The sequence below is a fragment of the Nicotiana tabacum genome, chromosome 15 (assembly GCF_000715075.1).
Source record: "Nicotiana tabacum cultivar K326 chromosome 15, ASM71507v2, whole genome shotgun sequence".
Lineage (NCBI taxonomy): Eukaryota > Viridiplantae > Streptophyta > Magnoliopsida > Solanales > Solanaceae > Nicotiana > Nicotiana tabacum.
In genome coordinates this window covers 74,210,048-74,232,389 of record NC_134094.1, presented here as the reverse complement: position 1 = coordinate 74,232,389, position 22,342 = coordinate 74,210,048, and the positions used below count along the sequence as shown (strand labels likewise).

At 38.4% G+C, this 22,342-nt stretch overlaps 1 protein-coding gene across 1 annotated transcript; it reads right to left on the bottom strand.

Moving 5' to 3' along the window:
- Window positions 1–10,151: 10,151 nt before the first annotated feature.
- Window positions 10,152–10,868, bottom strand: LOC142169680 (secreted RxLR effector protein 161-like). The gene has a single exon (XM_075231579.1). The coding sequence runs from the start codon at window positions 10,866–10,868 to the stop codon at window positions 10,152–10,154; it is 717 nt and encodes a 238-aa protein (XP_075087680.1).
- Between the last annotated feature and the right edge of the window lie 11,474 nt (window positions 10,869–22,342).

Here is a 22,342-nt window from a genome sequence, read left to right as displayed (position 1 = left end):
AGGGCGAATGATCCTAAGTGGGGGAGAATGTAATACCCCGAAAAATTTTGAAGTACTTCAGCACTATCAAGAAATTTGATGTGTGCATAGGCACGAGTTGCTATAGCTAGTTGAGACTAATACCGTGTGTTGATGTGAAAATCAGGCCTTTTGAAAATGTTTGGAGTGTAAGAAATTGGTTTTAAAGTTTATAAGTGTGGATAAAAGAAAAAACTTCCACTGAGATGGTGTTGTCAGACTCCTGTTAAATTTAGGGTGACATAGAATCACCCGCGAGTATGTGTGTAAGAATACACTCAGTAATTTAATGTCCTCAGAAAGATTCTTGGCACGTTCGAGGACGAACGTATGTTTGAGAGGTGGAGAATGTAACGACCCGACTTGTCGTTTTAAGAATTAACGCCTCGTTCAGTGACTTAAGGTCTCGAGCATCTTCGCAATATGTATTATGACCCGCGGGAGTGGTCGAGTTTAATTTTTCGGAAGATTCGGAAATAAACTTAAAGAACAGTTCTCATTTTTGAAGCTTAAATGGAAAGGGTTGACCAGAGAGTTGACTTTTGAGCAAACAATCCCGGAATGAAATTTTGATGATGTCAATAGCTCCGTATGGTGATTACGGACTTAGGCGTATGTCCGGATTTGGATTTGGAAGTTCGTAGGACAATTCGACGCATTTTGGCGAAAGTTGGAAAATAGAAGATTTTTGGAAAGTACGACCGAAGGCACAATTTTTTATAACGAGGTCGGATTTCGATTCCTGAAATTAGAACAGCTCCATTACGTCATTTATGACTTGTATACAAAATTTGAAGTCATTCCGGATTGATTTGATACTTTTTGGCGCAAAATATAGAAGTTGGAAGATTTGAAAACTCATAATTCGATTCGATGCGCGATTCGTAATTTCGGCGTTGTTTGACGTGGTTTAAAGTCTCTACTAAGTTCGTATTGTATTTTGGGACATGTTGGTATATTTGGTTAATGTCCCAGGGGCCCGGGCGAGTTTCGGATGGTTAAACGGAACAAAATTGTGCTTGAAGGAATTCTGGAATTTTTCCAATTCTGGTGCAATCGCACCAGCGATGGAAATGGTCGAAGGTGCGCGACCGCAAAAGCGGTAAAATAGTCGCAGATGCGGCCTAGACTGGAATGGGTAGAATCGCAGGTATGATGCATTTTCTGCACCCGCGTGACCGCAGAAGCGAAAGCTCTTCCATAGGTGCGAGAGGACAGTGGCTTGTGGACGTCGCAGAAGCGATAATTTTCTCGTAAAAGCGAGCTCGACAAACGTGTTCGCAGGTGCGAAACTGGGCAGAAACATAAGGATTGAACTTGGTCATTTTTCAATTTTTGTTTTGGATTTTTGGATCTCGGATTTGGGCGATTCTGGAGGGATTTTTCACAAGCTTGGTTGGGGTAAGTGTTCTATATCCTAAAGTGATTATATTTCATTAATCTATGGTTATATTCATCGTTTAATTCGGATTTAAATGGAGGAAATCAAGATTTTTGCAAAATCTTCCAAAAACAAAAATTTAAGATTTGGAAGTTGAGTTGTTATTGGAATTTGATAAAAAAATGGTATGGTTGAACTTGTATCGGAATGGATGTTCGCATTTGGTAAAAATTATGTCGGGTTTCGAGAGGCGGGCCCCACGTTGACTTTTCTTGACTTTTTGGAATAAATTTTTAAGTCGACGTATTATTTTTCGGAATTATTTTCGATGAATATTAATGAAGTTGTACAATTAATTTGGATAGATTTGAGCTGTCCGGGGGTCAATTCAAGCAAGAAGGTGATTTTGGAATATCGACATAACTTCAAAAAGGTAAGTATCTTGCCTAACCTTGAGTGGGGGAATTACCCCTTAGGCATTGAATCTTATGTGAAAATTGTGTGATTGAAAGCCGTGTACGCGAGGTGACGAGTACGTACTCGGGCTTATATGTGCAGATTTTATTGGTTTAAAGTTTTAGGCATATTTATGTATTAAATTGGATAATTGTTGGCATTTGGTAAATCCTTGAATTATCACGCCTTATTCCTTATTTGTCGAGTTTGTATTTTTTATAATAATTTGGTGTTATTGTCACTTGGATTTTATATGAATTCCGTGTGTTTGTTGATTTGATATTTTTCTTAGAATTAAATTCATGAAGGAATCCTTATCTGCAAATATTTATTAAATAAGTTTAAATTGAGGAGTTAATATAATTATCAAGAATTTGGATTAATGAAGGTATTGCCCTATACTGAGTATTTTTCACCTCTGTTGATTGTTTTGAGGTTTTATATACGTTGTGTGGAGCATTGAGCTATTTGTTGAGAAATTTATTGATTCTGCTACATATTTGAAATTTGGTTGTGGTCAGTGGCAAATTGTGATATGAATTTTTGTATTGTGTTGTGGATTAAACACTCTCCTTGATGTTATTTATACTTCCTACCTTGCTTGTTAATGATATACATGCGCTTGGTAAGGAAGAGTGTAAAGCACGAAGGGTGATGTCGTGCCATTTGAGAGTATAAAGCACGATGGGTGATGCCACGCCATTTGAATTATATAATCATGTGAGGGAGAGTGTAAAGCACGAAGGGTGATTGTCACGACCCAAAACCTAACCCGACGTGATGGCGCCTATCGTGATACTAGGCAAGCCGACCTTCCCAAAAACATTTTCAAAATTTAACAGAAATGAATTAGGACATTTAAAATAACTGGAGTTTTTCATAATAACGGAGGTAAAACCCAAATAAAACATAAGTGCGGAAAAATAGCCCGACATCAAGGTGTCACGAAGTCATGAGCATCTAATAAGCAATCTAGAAACAGAGTCTACTACAGTCTGTGCCAAATGCCGATACAAGAGAGAAGAGATAATAAGAAAGGAGAAACAAGGATTGCGGATGCCGGCAGCTACCTCGTAAGTCTCCGATAATCAGCCCGCGCACGAACTCAACGACCGCCAGAACCGTACACACCTGGATCTTCACATGAAGTGCAGGGTGTAGCATGAGTACAACCAACTCAGCAAGTAACAGAATTAAATAAGGGACTGAGATGCAGCGACGGGCTATAAAAATACAGTTCATATCAAAAGTTTTCAGTAAAGAGTGAACATGCTTTCAAATCCAGTGGTATAAGTCAAATCAGTTCGAGCCCAAGTAAAATAGATATGAATCTTCCAGAAATTTCACAACAACATCGGATAGCAACTAAGTGCAACAACAAAATAAGAGCAAGTACAACCTCACAGGGCTACTGTCAGTCATCTATCTCAACAGCTCAATCACTCGGCTCTCAGCCTCAATACTCACACTCAAAGGTACATGCGCTCACTGGGGGTGTACAGACTCCGAAGGCGCTCCTTCCAGCCCAAGCGCTATATTGTTGTGGCGTACATCCCGACCCAATACTGCTGCGGTATGCAGCCCGATCCATATATTGCTGCAGCATGCAGCCCGATCCGATATATGTCCCAAAGGCTTGTTATATATATATATATATATATATATATATATATAGCTCGAAGGCTTGTTGCGGCATGCAACCCGATCCAATATTGTTGCGGCGTGCAACCCGATCCAATATACCTCACAGCTCGCAGCTCAGCATTCAGGCCCTATCTCAGTCATTAACCTCTCCAGCCCCGCGGGCTCACAGAATATCATAACAATTAGCCCAAACAGAAAATAAAAATAGGTATCAACAAGAAATGAGAGGGAATGGAGATATAACCCACAAGTAAGATTGTGACTGAGTACAAGACAGCAATTAGCAGCCAATTCAACAAGTATACGACCGTTGCGGGTCCCAACAGTGATATTATAAGGCCTAAGCATGGTTTCAAACATGAAAGGCAGTCAATTGCTCAAAGACAAGGAAAAACAAGTAATAACAATGGCTATTCGACTTTACAGTCTCACGGGACGGACCAAGTTACAATCTCTCACGGTGCACGCTCACACGCCCATCACCTAGCATGTGTGTCACCTCCAAACATTCACATCATACCAATCCTCGGGGTTTCATATCCTCAAAACCAGATTTAAACTGTTACTTACCTCAAGCGCGCAAATATCCTACTCCGCAATGCCCTTGCCCCTCAAATCAATCTCCAAACACTCCGAATCTAGCCATAAGCAGTACGATATAATTAATATAAGCTAAAAGAATCAATCCCACAAGAAAAACACGAAACTATAAGCCAAAAATCCGAAATTGGCCCGAACCCGGTCCCCGGGCCCACATCTTGAAATCCTAAAAAAGTGACAAAACCCGAAAGTCCATTCACTCATGAGTCTAACCATACCAAATTTACTCCAATCCGATAACAAAATCCCATTCAAAACCCCAAAAATCTAACTCAAGAACACTTCATCTTCTTCCCCAATTTTTAACCCCAAATCACAAATTAGATGATAAAATTAAAGCTATAATCATGGGTTTTAACCAAAACCAAGTAGGAATCACTTACCCCAATCAACTCCACAATAATCCCTTCAAGAATCGCCCAATTCCATGTTCTCTAGCTCAAAATATGCAAAAATGTGTTCAAACCCTCATTTTTGAAACTAATACTGTCTGTCCAGATTTCCTTCTTCGCGAACGCGACCGTCCTCTCGCGTTCACATAGACCAACTCAGACTGCCTCTCAATATAACTCTTCATGAACGTGACCTATGCTTCGCGAACGCGAAGCTTTGCAAACTCAGACCTTCGCGAATGCATCCCTTACCTAGAGAACGCGTAGAACAAAAGACTGGGGGTCCCCAGCTGCCTCACTCCCCTTCACGAACGCGACGCCACTCACGCGTTTGCGATGCACACACTGCCATACCTTCGCGTTCGCATCCTCTCCTTCGCAGACGCGTAGAGCAAAATCTCACCAACTCAGAAACACTCTTCGCGAATGCGAGGCTCCTCTCGTGAACGCGTAAGAGGAAACCAGAAAAATGCAGCATCAGATATCAGCTATCTCACCAAGGCCAAAAATGATCCGTTAAATACCCAAAACTCACCTGAGGTCCCTAGGATCTCAACCAAACATAACATCAAGTCCCAAAATACTATATGAACTTAGGGAGATATAGAAGTATTCCTCGTGGGATGATCGTGCACGAAAGATGTGTTAGTCATTCTAGTGATGGAGTTGGGATCAGTTACGGTGATTCATGTGCTCGATGAATTTGGAGACTGGGAGTTCTCAGAAGCATATTATTTCGGGTTGCGGCCTATTTAAGGTGAGTATTTTATTTAAAATTAGTGGAGGCACTAGTTGCGTTAATTATTTATGATAGCTACGCGCTATAAGTGTGCATATATGTGAGGTTTGAGCCAATGTGCGGGCATCGGGGCAAGTATTTATACTCAAAAGAATGCTTAGGCTATGATATGCCTAGAGTTGATTGTTAAGCGCAAAGTTATAACATTTTTCGTGTTCTTACCTTTGTTGAGAACTATCTGGGCTACACTTGAGGTTACAAAGAGGCTAATTCCCTGAATAAATGGGGTAGTTACTATTTCTATGTTAAATTGCCGATTTGAAGTGTGATAGTAGACTTTGCACGTGCTTACACTATGGCGTGCTATTTCTACCAGTCGAGGACCATTAGAATCTTATTTCATTATCATATACAAGTGTACTTGTTTAATTGCTCCTTGTATGATATGGTGGGACTGGAGGCATGTGACCATGCCAGGCGATTCATATTATTGGCACGTGAGTTGTCTGTGCCGTGTGTGGGAATTTTATTTCTATGATAATTTATCTGATTCATTAATTTCCTTCCTCTAAAATTGTGCACATGCACCTACGGTTATCCTCTTCACGAAATTTGAGGAGTTGGTTGTAACATTGTGGTTGTGGTGGTTCTTGTAGAACTTGTAATACGGTTCTCTTTCTTGAGACATCTCCCATATTTGGGTACACTAATTGCGCAGTTGTGACTGGAGTTATATTGATGTGGCGTATCTGTGGGATAGTTGTATTTAATAATATAAGGTCATTGGATCAAGAATGGGTACTATCATATTTGATTACAGTATATCCGCAAGGATAATATTGAAAGTCAGCTTAGCAAGTAATTATGGTTCTGGTTAGGGCGAGAGAGCTCCATGACTTGTTGATCTGATAAGGGGTCATGAGATTCCGCGTGTTTCTTTCATGATCAGCAATGTACAAAAGTTTTGGAACAAGGTTTTGTTTGTTATGGGGTTTTATACTAGTAGTTGGTTGGTTTTTGAGTAGTTACTGTGATCGGGAATGGTGCTGCGAGTATGCAAGTTGTGTGATATGTTATGTGATTATATCTGGGGTTATGTTTATGGCTTGATACAGATTGTTCAAACTTATACAGTGTGTAGATGTGAGACTCGGGTCTTGTAAAAAATTCTGGATGTTGGAAATTGGGCTCTAAGTTTTACGGACTAAGGTTAAAGTAATGATCTTCAATGTTGTCAGGCATATATGGAATATGAGTGGCGTGGGATCACCCCCGGGTATGTGCATGGTAGGTGGAATAGTGATGTGATGGCTTGGAAACAACTTTTGGCACGTTCGAGGACAAACGTATGTTTAAGTGGGGGAGAATGTAATGACCCGATCAGTCGTTTTGAGTATTACAACCCCGTTTTCCAATTTACTGCTCAATTTATGCTTTACAGTTGTTTTATGACTTACTGGGTTAATTGGTTCGGGCCCGGTGAGGTTTTGGAATGAATTGGAATACTTAGTTTTAAGGTTTAAAGCTTAAGTTAAAATAGTGACCGGATATCGACTTATGTGTAAACGACCCCGAAATGGAGTTTTGATGATTTCAATAGCTACGTATAGTGATTTTGGACTTAGGAGCGTGTCCAGAAAAATATTTGGAAGTCCCTAGTGGAATTTGGCTTGAAATGGCAAAAATTGAATTTTATGGAAAGTTTGACTGGGGAGTTAACTTTTTGGTATCGTGGTCTGAATCCAGTTCTAAATATTTTCATAACTCTGTTATGTCATTTATGACTTGTGTGCAAAATTTGAAGTCATTACAGATTGATTTGATTAGTTTCGGCACAAGATATATAATTTGAAAGTTTAAAGTTCATAGATTTTGATTTGTGGTGCGATTCATCGTTTTGATTTGTTTGATGTGATTTGAGGTCTCGAGTAGGTCCGTGTTATATTATGGAACTTGTTGGTATATTTGAACGGGATTCCGAGTGGCTCAGTGAGTTTCAGGGTGAGTTTTGAGCGATGTCCGGGCATTTCGACACTCAAATGTTGTTCTCGAACTTTTGAAAAAGTGCGGACTCCAGAGGAAAAGTGTGGATCGCACAATTTTGTGTGCGGCCGCACTTCAGGGGTTTTGCAGGTTCGATGGTCCGACTTCGGAGGCTTATATCTTTTAATCCACAACGAATTTGGAAATGATTCAAAAACAAAAGTTGTAGCCCTTTGAATCTAGTTTCCAGAAATGTGTATCATAAATCATTTGGACAGTTGTACAGAAAGTTATGGACATTTTACTTAAACCTGGTAAGCTATCACAGTGAAGTGCGGCCGCACTCAAAATTATGCGGCCGCAAAACTTGAAAATGTGTGGCAACACTTGAAAATATGCGGACCGCACATTGGGAGATTAGACGTGGTACTATATAACCGAGTGTTAGGGTATTATTTCACATTTGGACTTTGGGAGCTCGATTTGTGGCAAAATTTAGTGGGATTTTCAAGAAATTCATCGGGGTAAGTGAATCTAACTCGGATTTGGTTAACATACATGAATATATCATTGTTTTCATCATTCAATTAGTAGTTTGAATGGAAATTTGGGGAAAATTGTAGAAATTTCTTAAAATAAATTTTTGGGATTTGAATATCGATTCGAAGTCGGATTTGAGTGAAACTAGTATGGTTGGACTCATAGTTGAACGGGTTGTCGAATTTTGTGAGTTTCGTCGGATTCTGAGACATGGTCCCCATGGGCGATTTTTGAGTGCAATTTTGGATTTTGTTGAAAAATTAGTATTTTCCTATGGAATTAATTTTTGTAATTTGTATTGACTGAAACGAATTAATTGTGACTAGATACGAGGATTTCAGAGGCAAATTTGCGAGGTAAAGGCATAGCAGAGTAAAGAATTACACGGTTTGAGGTAAGTAACTCTTTTAATCTTGGAGCTGAGGGTATGAACCATGAATATACGTATTATGTGAATTGTTTGGAGGTGACGCACATGCTAGGTGACAGGCGTGTGGGCGTGCACTATATAAATTGTGACGTAATTGGTTCCGTGAAATTATGTAGTCAAATAATCTTGGCATTTTCTATGTAGTTTTATGTGTTAAAGAAATTGAGCTAAGAATCATATTAAAAATCACGCTGAGGCTATGTGCCAGTATTATTGAAACCCACAAAGGTCATATTGCTGTTGAATTATTTGTTTAAAATAAAATTTCATACTCAGTCATGTTCATTCATTTCATATCATCTCTCAGTCTCTGTTGCTATTTATTGATTCATCATATCATCATTTTGGGCTAGTTTCATGATATTGTGAGCCCGAGAGACTGGAGAGATTGATGACTGAGTGAGGTCGAGGGCCTGATTGTGAGGATAATTATGGGATCGGGCTGCACGCCGCAATAGGCCATATTGGTTTATATACTTTATTATTATGGGATCGGACTGCACGCCGCAGCAGGCCAGATTGGCTTATTATAGCACTTGAGTTGTCCGTGCAGATCCAGATATTATACCATAGCACGTGAGTTGTCCGTGCGAATCCAGATATTGATACTATAGCACGTGAGTTGTCCGTGCAGCACGTGAGTTGTTCATGCAGATTATAGCACTTGGGCTGAAGGAGCCCCTCCAAAGTCTGTACACACCCCCAGTGAGTACAGGTACCTACTGAGTGCGAGTGCCGAGCGATTGAAAGGACTGAGTGACTGGAAGGACTGAGTGACTGGGAGGACTGAGTGAAATGATACTCTGAGAGTATGCATATGGTTTTATCCCTGAGTGCATCGCATTGACATGCACATTTGACATACAGGCATAGAGATGTATTTTTCTCATGCTGTACGGTATCACGTCATTCATGATTTCTTACACATATTGGCATATGGGCATAGTGATGCATTTTCCACTGGCTATTTGGAAAGAAAATGAAACATCTTATTTATTATGGAAAGGATTTTTTGGAAAATTACTGTTTTCATACTTACTCATATTCTTTTGGCAACTTCGGTAAAAGATTTGAGTTTTCACGGATGCACTTGAGAGGCAGAACTATTTTTAGAAATCTTGATTAAGCTGAGCATTTTATCTCTAAGTTACTTATTTTATTACTTGCTTTACGTTGTTATGGATTGTTGTTGGCTATTGGTGTTGGACCCGACCTTTGTTCCAGCTCGTCACTACTTTCAACCTAAGATTAAGTTTGTTACTTATTGAGTACATGGGGTTGGTTGTACTCATACTACACTTCCGCACCTTGCGTGCAGATATTGGATGCTGATGTTGCTGTGCTCGATGGGAATCGGAATTGAAGATGTACCTGTGTTCTGGTGGTAGCTTCCTGTTGTTCATGGTAGCCTTAGATTCATAAAACTCTGTTTATGTACTTTTCAAACAGATGATGTATTTACTTCATACCAGATTTGTAAACTCTATTCTTAGAAGCTCATGATTTGTACTACCAGTCTTTGGAGAATGTGTAAGATTTAGATATTTTCTTTTACTCAATTGTCTTTTTAAATTACATTGGAATTGGATAGTGGATAATTGGCTTACCTAACGGGTTGGATTAGGTGCCATCACGACTAGTTGGATTTTGGGTCATGACAGATTTTCACCCTAATGATCTTATGTCATTGTTTAAACGACATTCTAATTTTAAGCAAATAGCTCTCAAATTATCCTTATGATAATTTTGCTTAAAATCATGTTTCATCTCCTCACATCACTAAGATAAGGAGGCGGTTTCCTGTATGAGAAGGCCAACCTCTTGTCTACCCGACATACTTTTCAAAAAGAGTAAAGAATGCACATAACATTCAACAATAAAAATATATGTATGTAAATCAACTTTATTTATAATCAAATAACATTAGTTTTGTGAACACGGGAAAAATAAATAACAAAATAAAGTATCTCAGAGTCTACGTAAGCCTTGAGACCTAATGTGTCTCACAAATGCATCTCTAGACAAAGGCTTGGTCAATGGATCTGCTAACATATCTTTTATAGACACATACTTCACATTCACTACCTTGTGTCTAACCATGTCTCTCGCATAGTTATACTTGATATCTATATGTTTGGTTTTACAATGAAACTTAGGGTCCTTGGTAGAGGATATTGCAGCCTCACTATCACTGTAGACTAACACTGGTTCAGTATTTTTAGCGATATCCAACAAGTGCTCCAAGAACATTTTCGACCAAACAACTTCTTGTGCTGTTGATGCTAGAGCCACGTATTCAGCTTCCATCGTAGATAGTGATACACATGATTGTTTCTTACTACTCCATGATATGGCACCATCACTGAGTAAGAAAATATATCCTGAGGTAGACTTCCTTTCGTCTAAATCTCCTCCATGATCAGCATCACTGTATCCAACTAATCGCAGATCCTTGCAGCCTTGGTAACAAAAGGCATAATCAGCAGTTCCCTTAAGATATCTCATGATCCTCTTTACTGCTTGCCAATGTGCTAAACCTGGGTCAGTTTGATATCTACTTACCAAGCCAACTGCTTGATAGATATCAGGTCTAGTGCACACCATATCATACATTAGACTTTCGACTGCGCTCCTAGAAGGATCTCGGCTCATTCTTTCTGTCTCTTCAGGAGTCTTAGGACTCATCTGACTTCCCAAGGTATGGCCTTTACTGATAGGAGTTTCAACTAGGTTACTATTTTACATATTGAATCGTTCAATAACTTTTCTAATGTAATTCTCTTATCAGAGATACAATAGTTTCTTTGGACGATCTCTTGAAATCTTAACTCCAATAATATATGCAACTTCACCCATATCTTTCATCTCAAATTGAGATGACAACCATGACTTTATCTCGGTTATAAATTCCTTATCATTTCTAGCTATAAGTATGCCATCTACATACAATGTTAAAATCACAAGCTTGTTCCTTGATCTTTTGGTATAAACGCAATGGTCTTCATCCATCATGGTAAAGCCATTGGATACAACAACATTCTGAAAGCGTAAATACCACTTCCTTGAAGATTGTTTGAGGCCATAAATAGACTTCAAAAGTCTACAAACCTTTTGTTCATGGCCCTTTTCAATGAAACACTTAGGTTGTTCCATATAGATTTCTTCATCTACTTCTCCATTGAGAAAGGCAGTTTTTACATCCATCTGATGTAATTCAAGATCCAAGCTTGCAACAATAGCTAGAACCAGGCGAACTAAGGTAAATCGTACAACAGGCGAGAAAGTCTCTTCGTAGTCTATTCCTTTCTGTTGTGTATACCCTTTCGCCACCAGTCGAGCCTTATACCTCTCAACTGTTCCATCAGCCTTGAGCTTAATTTTGAGAACCCATTTGCTCCCAATTGCTTTGCGTCCTTCAGGGAGGTCAACTAGTTTCCAAACTTTGTTGACTCTCATAGACTCCAATTCATCTTCCATTGCTTTTGTCCATTTATCCTTAGAAGGGCATGAGAGAGCCTCTTTTACATTTTTAGGCTCGTTTTCTTCTTGTAGGAGCATCATAAATAGTTCGCCGCCTTCAACATCAAATCGTTGACGGGGAATCTTTTTACGAGAATCGTGTCTTATTTGTGATTCATCATTACTCCCATTTAGATCAATGTTGCTCCCACTTGGATCAAGATCATTCATCCTGCTCCCACTTGGAACAAGATATGTGACCATCTCGCTCCCACTTGGAGCAAGATCCATTTGGTCACTTCCATTAAATGTACAAGGATTACTTTCATTCGCATCTGATGATGAATGAGGTCTTTGATGAGAAACTAATTCATCATCTGCTAAACTTCTCCCACTCGAATGAAGTGATCCTTGTACTTCTTGATTCATTATCTCAAATAAGGTTAGGTCTTGACCTACCTCTCCCTTCTTAGGGAACTCATCCTCTAAGAATGTGACATCTTGTGATTCAAACTCAGTTACACTCCCACTGTCTTGCTGACCTATAAACATATAACCCTTTGAGGTTTCAGAGTATCTTATAAAGATACTTTTCTTTCCTCTCGGGACCAATTTACCATATTTGTGAGAGGAATCATGTGTATAGGAAGCACAACCCCAAGGTCTTAATACACTCAGATCGGGTTGTCCTCCAGTCTATAACTCATATGGAGTAGTAGTAACTGATTTTGTAGGCACTCGATTAAGTAAAAAGGTGGAAGTAAGCAACGCATCACCCCAGTAACTAATTGGGAAGTTAGCTTGTGCCATCATTGACCTAACCATTTCTAGGAGCGTTTTGTTTCTTCTCTCCGCAACACCATTTTGTTGTGGAGTATTTGGGATAGTCAAGTGATGAACTATGATGACCCAAAAAGTCATCTTATATTTTAGAACTTGAATCTGCGCTCTTAAGCCATAAAAATCTCATTTTTACCCTCCTCGATTTGTGTGCACAGTCCGGGTAGGTTTCCAGAAAGCTTTTATGTTAAAAATTGATAAAAATAAGAATTTATGCCTTAAAAGTTGACTTTAGTTGACTTTGGTCAACATTTTTGTTAAACGGGCCTAGATCCGTGTTTTGACGGTGCCGGTGGATCCGTATCGAATTATGGGACCTGGGCGTATGCCCGAAATCGAATTCGAAGGTCCCTAGCTCAAGTTATGAATTTTTGATGAAAATTAAAAGTCTGAAAATTAATTGTTTTTAAGAATTAATTGATGTTTGGAATTTTTAGTGTCGGATCCGTATTCTGGTTTCGGATCCCGGTACAGGTTCATTATGATATTTAAGACTTGTCTGTGAAATTTGGTGAGAAACGGAGTTGATTTGACGTGATTCGGACGTCCAGTTGAGAAAATAGAAATTTTAAAGTGTTCTTGAGAATTTTTTTTGATTTGGTGCTAAATTCCAAGTATGTCCTTCTGATGTTCGTACTTGCCATATAGTTTATTTATTCGAAAAACAGTGTTACTCTTCTCTATCCTAGAAGAACCTAATTCAGATTCTTCTCCTGATTACTCCTCGGATGAGTATAGCGATGAAGATGATATCAACATCGCCTATAACTCTGACTCAAGCCAATCTGGCAGTGAATGCCATTGTTCTGGAGCTTTTTGTACTTGTGATAAAACCCAGGCTTCCATCAAAGTACTATCAGATAGCTCCAAAGAAGCTCTGTTTGATGTCGTCCAACACATCACAAATGATGAGTCTAGAAAGAAGTACTTGATTGAACTCAAGAACCTCATTCTTACTCAACAAAATGACAGACCTAAGTCCAGGTCAGTTGTTGAACCATTCAGCATGAAGCAAGTCATGGCTCGCTTCGATAAACCAGCTGAACCATCGATTTCTGATCTGAGGCACGAAGTCTCAGAACTAAAGGAAGAAATCAAGGATATTAGATCTAGACTTGGAAAAGTTGAGGTTGATATCTTAACTGATCAGGTTCTCAAACGAGCTAAGACTTATGAATATAAGTCAGAAAATGAAGAAGAACCTAGTCCTCATCAAAGTGAGTGTCATTCTGAGAATGAAGACTCTGTTAATCTTCGTCTTACCAAAGATAAGACTTCATCGTCCCAAGCTCAAGGCCTTACGGTAATTACGAGTATCAAACCTCAAAGTTGCCATATACCTATCAAGATTGTTATTAGCAAACATTTCGCTATGAACAAAATCGCTTTGCTTGATAGTGGTGCAGATCGTAACTGCATCATGAAAGGTATTGTTCCAACCCAGTACTTAGAAAAGAGTACTTCCAAATTATACTCCGCCACAGGAGAACAACTTCGTATTAATTATAAGCTTTCAAAAGCTCATATTTGTAATAATGGTATTTGCTTGACAAATAATTTTATTATTACTGAAGATATTAATGAAGATATCATTCTTGGAATTCCTTTTATCACACAGATAAAATCTTTCATTACTGGCTTTGATGGTATTTCTACTCAGATATTAGGAAAAGAATTACATTTTCCATTTGTTAAAACCGTTTCACAAGATGAAAGTGATTTTATAAGAAAAAACACTGTTTTTCGAATAAATAAACTCTCTCAGCATATCACCTTTTTAAAAGATGAAATTAGAGTTAAGAAAATCGAACAGCTTTTAAAAACCCCGGAGATAGTTACCAAAATAGCTAATCTTCAAAACATCTTTGAACAAGAAATATGTTCTGATTTCTTAACGCTTTTTGGGAAAGAAAAAAGCATTTAATTGAATTGCCTTACACAGAAGGATTCAGTGAACAGGTCATCCCTACCAAGGCAAGACCTATTCAGATGAATCATGAAATTATGGAAGTTTGCAAAAAAGAGATTTCAAATCTCCTCAAAAACAACATTATTCGTCCCTCTAAATCTCCTTGGAGTTGTTCTGCATTTTATGTCAATAAGAGTGCAGAGAAAGAGAGAGGTGCCCCACGATTAGTTATAAACTATAAACCACCGAATGCTGTCCTGAAATGGATCAGATATCCCATCCCCAACAAAAGGGATCTCCTGAAAAGAACTTACAAAACTAATGTTTATAGAAAGTTCGATATGAAATCTGGTTTCTGGCAAATTCAAGTAGCCGAGAAAGACAGATACAAAACGACATTTAATGTTCCCTTCGGTCAATACGAATGGAATGTGATGCCATTTGGGCTCAAGAATGCCCCATCTGAGTTTCAGAACATCATGAACTCCATCTTTAATGATTACAGTTATATGTCTATAGTCTATATAGATGACGTTCTTATATTTTCTGATAATATAGATTCTCATTTTAAGCATCTCAACACCTTCCTGAAAGTTGTTAAGAGAAACAGTTTGGTAGTTAGTGCCCAAAAGATCAAACTCTTCCAAACCTCTATTAGATTCTTAGGTCACGACCTTTACCAAGGATCTTACAAACCAATTTGCAGAGCCATAGAGTTCTCGTCCAAATTTCCCAATGAGATTACTGATAAAACTCAACTACAGAGATTCTTAGGAAGTATCAATTATGTTGCTGATTTTATCCCCAACATTAGACAAGTCTGTGAACCTCTTTACAAAAGACTTAGGAAGAATCATATTCCATGGAGCCAAGAACAGACACAGTCAGTCATCCAAGTTAAAAAACTTGTACAAAACCTTCCTTGCTTAGGAATCCCAAACCCAGAAGCTTCTATGATAGTTGAAACAGATGCTTCAGATATAGGTTACGGAGGTATCCTTAAACAAAAGATGTCCATCGAGTCTTCTGAACAACTAGTTCGTTTCACATCAGGAATCTGGAATTCCGCTCAAAAGAATTATTCTACTGTTAAAAAAGAAGTTTTGTCTATAGTGCTATGTATCACTAAATTTCAAGACGATCTTATTAATAAAGAATTTTTGGTTAGAGTAGATTGTAAATCTGCTAAAGAAATTTTACAAAAAGATGTTAAAAATCTGGTTTCAAAACAAATATTTGCTAGATGGCAAGCTCTACTGTCTAGCTTTCATTTTAAAATCAAATTTATCAAAGGAGAAGAAAATTCTTTACCTAATTTTCTAACAAGAGAATTTTTACAGGGAAAAAATGAGGCCCTTCAGACCTAAAGCTCCTTCCAAAGAAGATAACAAACCACAAATGGCTAGACCATTTGTCCCTCTTCCCATAACTCCAACTAAAACATCAGCCCCTCAAAGGCCACAGCTTTCCTTCCAAAATAGGTATACAGCTCTAGCTGAGTACCCAAAATTACCAGCACCCATCCCAGTTCCCTCAGAGAAACTCACCAAAACCCAACCAAAGCCTTTAGAAAAAGGATCGACATCCAGCTCTACAGTTCAGACTAAAGAGAGCTATGCCATGAAAGTCCCAGAGACTTTTGCAGAAGCAGTAAACCCTTCAGCCAAGAAGGCAATTCAAGAAGATCTTCAGAAAGAAGAAAAATTCGAATACATTACCCTTCAGGTATTACCGATTTTAGCTCTAGACAAAGAGTATGAAAGTCTCAGGATAGAAGACTTGATCAAACCTTGCTATATAGATTTTAATTACGTGGACACTGAGAGTTCATATAAAACAAGAAGGTTTTACGAAGCCATTCTTATTGATACTGATTCTATCGAAGTAGAACATACTTTGTGCCAAAATAGACCAGGATTCATTAATTATTCTAGGTTTACTATTAAGAAAATTTTATCACCGTTCGAGTGGTTCGCCGATCACCTGCACACACCAGTTGCACTCACCATGACTCATCGTCCCCAGACTTATTGCTGGCACGATTACAAAGCAGCATGGTTCAATTTTTTGTATATTAGACCAGGACATACTTGGTTTGTTAAGTATAGCTTAGAGGTTACTAAAGCTATAATCCCTAGATGGTTCTACGAATGGTGGAACGTATTCGGAGGAAATAGAGAAATCCTCCCCCAACAATTCCTCAACAGGTTTGATGATTTTCAGACCAAAGAGGCCATTTCTACACTACCAGAACACATTAAAATGTGTAAATACTTTGTCCAGAAGAGGATATCTTTTATCGTCAGCTGGAACTTTATCAAGGCAGAATTTGACAGAATCAAATATCTGTCCAAAGAAGTCAAGATCAAGGGATGGACTCCTAAACAACAAGTCCCCAAAGTCCAGAAACCCGTTCAACAAAGCTTCCAGAAAGCTTCATCTTCTAATGCAGCCCTCAAGGAAAAGCTAAAACAAGCTTTACAAAATATTGAAGAATATGAAGAAGACCAGATCATGCAATTGATCGAAGATGCTGCTTCTACAGGAGAAAGCAGTAATGGAGATATGTGTGACCCAAAGGGTATAGCCTTGGCATACATGGATCCAAATTATGACTAGTGGAATCTGCACCGACAGAGTCTCCATCAGCAAAGACCAACAGAGTCTCCATCAGCAAAAGGAATCACCTTTCACTGTTCACCTTTTGAAAAAGAAGACAGCTTTTTACTGTTTGCTTTAAGAGTGGACCACCTACTTTTAGTTTGTCGACCACTTTGTGTTGTCGATTAAATCTGATCGTTCATTTGTACGCCTAAGATGAAAGGCATCTTTTCTTTAGTCTATTTAAGACGCCATATCCCCATTGTAAGAGGCATCGGGAAAATTCTTCCAAATTTTCTAAGACCTCTCCCCTCTGTACTATTCTAATATTTTCCGCTGCAATGATTTTACTTTGAATCAATAAAACTTGTAAGTTTTTTAAGGGCTTTTCTTTATACTTGTTTAAGTATTTTATACTGCATCCCGTTCTGTTTCTACTTGGTATCAGAGCCATGTTGGCAGTATGCGTACTTAGTATGAGCAACTAAGTACATATACTGTCTAGGGCATGGCAAAATTAATTTTCATTATGTGATATTTAAACTATATATATGTATGTCTTGTATACAGTTCTTTTATCTCTGGTTCTTTACTGTTTTAAAGTTTTCTGTATGAGGTATTTATTTTCTCTATAAGTATGAGGTATCCGATTAATATCCGGCTTAAGACGTTGGCTAGCCTCAAAGAGATAGGTCGTTGTTGCCGAGGTAGGCGTTTAGACCTTGTTAGGTGATCCCGTCGCCAAGATGACTTTAGAGAAAAGAGAGTAAAACCAAGAAGACTTAAACTGAGAAACCTCCTGATCTAAGAGATTAAGGTACTGTATCCTGCTATACATATTTACTGTTTACTTATACGTACTGAATAGTTATTTTAGCCCTATAAGCCCCTAGACTGTATTTTCAAAAATATGAATCAAAACCAACATGTTTTGAATAGTGTTAATTTATCTTCTGGAGCAACTAAGATTGCTAAATTAGAAACTGATTTACAAAATTGGAACATCCCCAATGAACCTTTTAAAAAGATTTATGAATTAGGAAATTTCAGTTTCGTTAAGAAACATAACATTAAGACCTGTGAGTCCACTATTGCTATTAATAATTCTTTAAAAATTATTAAGTTACTTTCTGAGCATGATTTGAATAGATATAAAAAACGATTCAATTACTTGCATATTGGTTTAGTTCAAATTGCTGTCAAACCTCTCTTTAGGAAAGGTTAGACGTACCTATTTGCATCCTTTTAAGAGATGCTCATCTATTGAACTTCGACGACTCTCTCTTAGGAGTTCTTCAAAGTAACCTAGCCAATGGCCCGGTATACTTTAACTGCTATCCTAATTTCTCGGTAGATATCAATGACCCTAACGTCATGGATACTTTGACTTTGAACGTCAAAACCAAGAACATGAATAGCAAAATCAATACTCGTGAAGTAGCTATCATTCACAGAGTCTATTATAGACTCATGGACACTACTCTTGCTCCAAGAGCTCGAGTTGAGAGTGTCAAGGGAGTCACCATGCTTATGGAAGCAAATACTGATCACAGTACGGTATTTGTCCCTAGACTCCTTAATTGGAATGATATACTCACAAGTGATGAATGGCACTTCGATGCCATAACTCAACCTTCCACTTCGAATCTGGAAAGATCTCAGATTGAGCAGGTTATTCAATTTCCTGATGGATATATTGATCTGAAATTCCTAGGATCAAGTTCTAATCTCTCGAGCAGAACTAGTTCCTTTAGAAGAAGGACTATTGTTCCTTCCGTACCTTCTTCTTCTAAACCCCCGGAGGAAGACGTAACTGAAAATGTCGAAACTTCCGTTCCAACTACTGGTAACAACAAAGGGAAAGTTACGGGAGTAGATTTCTCCCATACAGTCCCAAAAGTTTATTACCAAAATCATCCCGCTAGTCCAACCCCTAGCGATATGTATCCTCCTCAGGAAGAAGTCCCTGAGTATATCAAAACTATCAAATCTGGTGATCCATATATCCTAGATGAGAAGAAGATGGACCAACAGTGGTACCATCCTGATAACGTACCTAAAAGAAAATGGTATGTTGCTACTTATTCTCTTGAACAGAGAAAAGACTTCAGAAATTGCTGGTTATCAGACATGAGAAGAATAAGATGTGAAATCGATTTCTTCAGGTGGTTTGAAATATCTGGCAAGTACGAACATCAGAAGGACTGCTTGCAAGTCCTCATTAACAAATGGTATACAGCCAACAACAAAGTTGTTGAATCTGTCACTCCTCCTCTAGAAGGAATAAAAATCCATGTTTCCAAAGTTGTTATCTCTGCTTCTCCTTTCAAAATCAAAAGCGAGAAACTAACGAATATGGTTACTTGTTCTAATCTTGATCGAGTTGTTGAACAAAATAATTACTCGAATCAACTCCTTCATGTCATTTCTAGATAAATAGAAGACTCCAAAGAAAAGTCTTTATTCAGCGGAAAGCCAACCTTTTCACAACCCAGTTCTAGTCAGAACATTGAATCAAACCCAGGTTTCAAAATCGCTGAGTTTTCAAAGGATAAATATCCGAAACTCAAAGATACATCTGAAGTCAGTGGTAGTGTTCTTGACAAAATCAACAAACAGTTGGCTGATCTTAATATTTCTAAGGAGAAATCCAAGGATGGTAAAATATCCACCATCCAAGAAAAGGAAGATCTCCTCCATAAGCTCACAAATGAACGCTTTCATAATTTCAAAAATTAACATAAGCGTCCCTCGTTTCCAGATATCCAATACGAGGAAAATCATTTTCTTGCATCTACTTCTCACGAAGGAAGAAGCATAATCGAATGGAACATTGATGCTCTTGCAGAGCACCAAATATACCATAAACTTCATGAAATGGGAGTTTGTATTACAGCTTACAAGATAAGAGGATCTTCTGATAAAGAAGCCGCCTCTATGATAGTAGCTGGTTTTACGGGCATGTTAAAACATTGGTGGGATAATTATTTCACTGATGATATCAGACAAGCCATCTATTCTGCTACGGCTATTGAAACCGTAGTTAAATCAGAAGGAACCTCCTCTGCTATGGTTATAGGTGGGACTGTTACCCCTATGGAAACAACCTCACAAATAACTAGAGAAGATGTCTGTGCTACCCTTCTCTACCACATAGCAAAACACTTCATTGGAGAGCCAAAACTCTTCCAAGACAGAAGTTTACAAATTCTGAATAATCTATCCTGTCCATCTTTAGATGACTTTATCTGGTATAAAAACCAATTCATCACCAAGGTTATGACTAGACCTGACTGTCATCTAGACTTCTGGAAAGAACGCTTCATCAGCGGTCTTCCCCCTTTGTTTGCTAGCAAAGTTCGAACCAAAATCCAGGATCGTTGTGAAGGTAAAATTCCTTACCATCTGATGACCTATGGTGACATTATTAGCATCAACAACGTTGTAGGTCTCGAACTCTGCACAGACATCAAGCTTAAAAAACAACACAAAAAAGAGCAACACTCTTCTAGAAGAGAATTAGGAAGTTTCTGTCAAGACTTCGATTATACAAACATTGTCGCTCCTTCTACTCATTCTTCCAAGAAGGACAAAGCTTACAGGTCTTCCAAAAAGACCCGTCGCCACAAATCCAGGAGGAATTTTGATGGTCCTCCTAAAAAGAAATCCAAATTCAGAAGACCTTCTTCAAAAACCAAAGAGGTCTGTTGGAACTGTGGTAAAACTGGTCGCAGAGCCAACCAGTGCAAATCTGACAGAATGAAGAAGAAGATCAATCTTCTTGAAATCAGCGAAGATACCAAAAAGGAACTCTTCTCTATCTTAGAAGAACCTAATTCAGATTCTTCTCCTGATTACTCCTCGGATGAGTATAGCGATGAAGATGATATCAACATCGCCTATAACTCTGACTCAAGCCAATATGGCAGTGAATGCCATTGTTCTGGAGCTTTTTGTACTTGTGATAAAACTCAGGCTTCCATCAAAGTACTATCAGATAGCTCCAAAGAAGCTCTGTTTGATGTCGTCTAACACATCACAGATGATGAGTCTAGAAAGAAGTACTTGATTGAACTCAAGAACCTCATTCTTACTCAACAAAATGACAGACCTAAGTCCAGGTCAGTTGTTGAACCATTCAGCATGAAGCAAGTCATGGCTCGCTTCGATAAACCAGCTGAACCATCGATTTCTGATCTGAGGCACGAAGTCTCATAACTAAAGGAAGAAATCAAGGATATTAGATCTAGACTTGGAAAAGTTGAGGTTGATATCTTAACTGATCAGGTTCTCAAACGAGCTAAGACTTATGAATATAAGTCAGAAAATGAAGAAGAACCTAGTCCTCATCAAAGTGAGTGTCATTCTGAGAATGAAGACTCTGTTAATCTTCGTCTTACCAAAGATAAGACTTCATCGTCCCAAGCTCAAGGCCTTACGGTAATTACGAGTATCAAACCTAAAAGTTGCCATATACCTATCAAGATTGTTATTAGCAAACATTTCGCTATTAACAAAATCGCTTTGCTTGATAGTGGAGCAGATCGTAACTGCATCATGAAAGGTATTGTTCCAACCCAGTACTTAGAAAAGAGTACTTCCAAATTATACTCCGCCACAGGAGAACAACTTCGTATTAATTATAAGCTTTCAAAAGCTCATATTTGTAATAATGGTATTTGCTTGACAAATGATTTTATTATTACTGAAGATATTAATGAAGATATCATTCTTGGAATTTCTTTTATCACACAGATAAAACCTTTCATTACTGGCTTTGACGGTATTTCTATTCAGATATTAGGAAAAGAATTACATTTTCCATTTGTTAAAACCCTTTCACAAGATGAAAGTGATTTTATAAGAAAAAACACTGTTTTTCGAATAAATAAACTCTCTCAGCATATCACCTTTTTAAAAGATGAAATTAGAGTTAAGAAAATCGAACAGATTTGAGGTGGTTTGAGGATTCAACTAAGTTCATATAGTATTTTGGGACTTGATGTTATGTTTGGTTGAGATCCTAGGGACCTCAGGTGAGTTTTGGGTATTTAACGGATCATTTTTGGCCTTGGTGAGATAGCTGATATCTGATGCTGCATTTTTCTGGTTTCCTCTTACGCGTTCACGAGAGGAGCCTCGCATTCGCGAAGAGTGTTTCTGAGTTGGTGAGATTTTGCTCTACGTGTCTGCGAACGAGAGGATGCGAACGCGAAGGTATGGCAGTGTGTGCATCGCGAACGCGTGAGTGGCGTCGCATTCGCGAAGGGGAGTGAGGCAGCTGGGGACCCCCAGTCTTTTGTTCTACGCGTTCTCTAGGTAAGGGACGCGTTCGCGAAGGTCTGAGTTT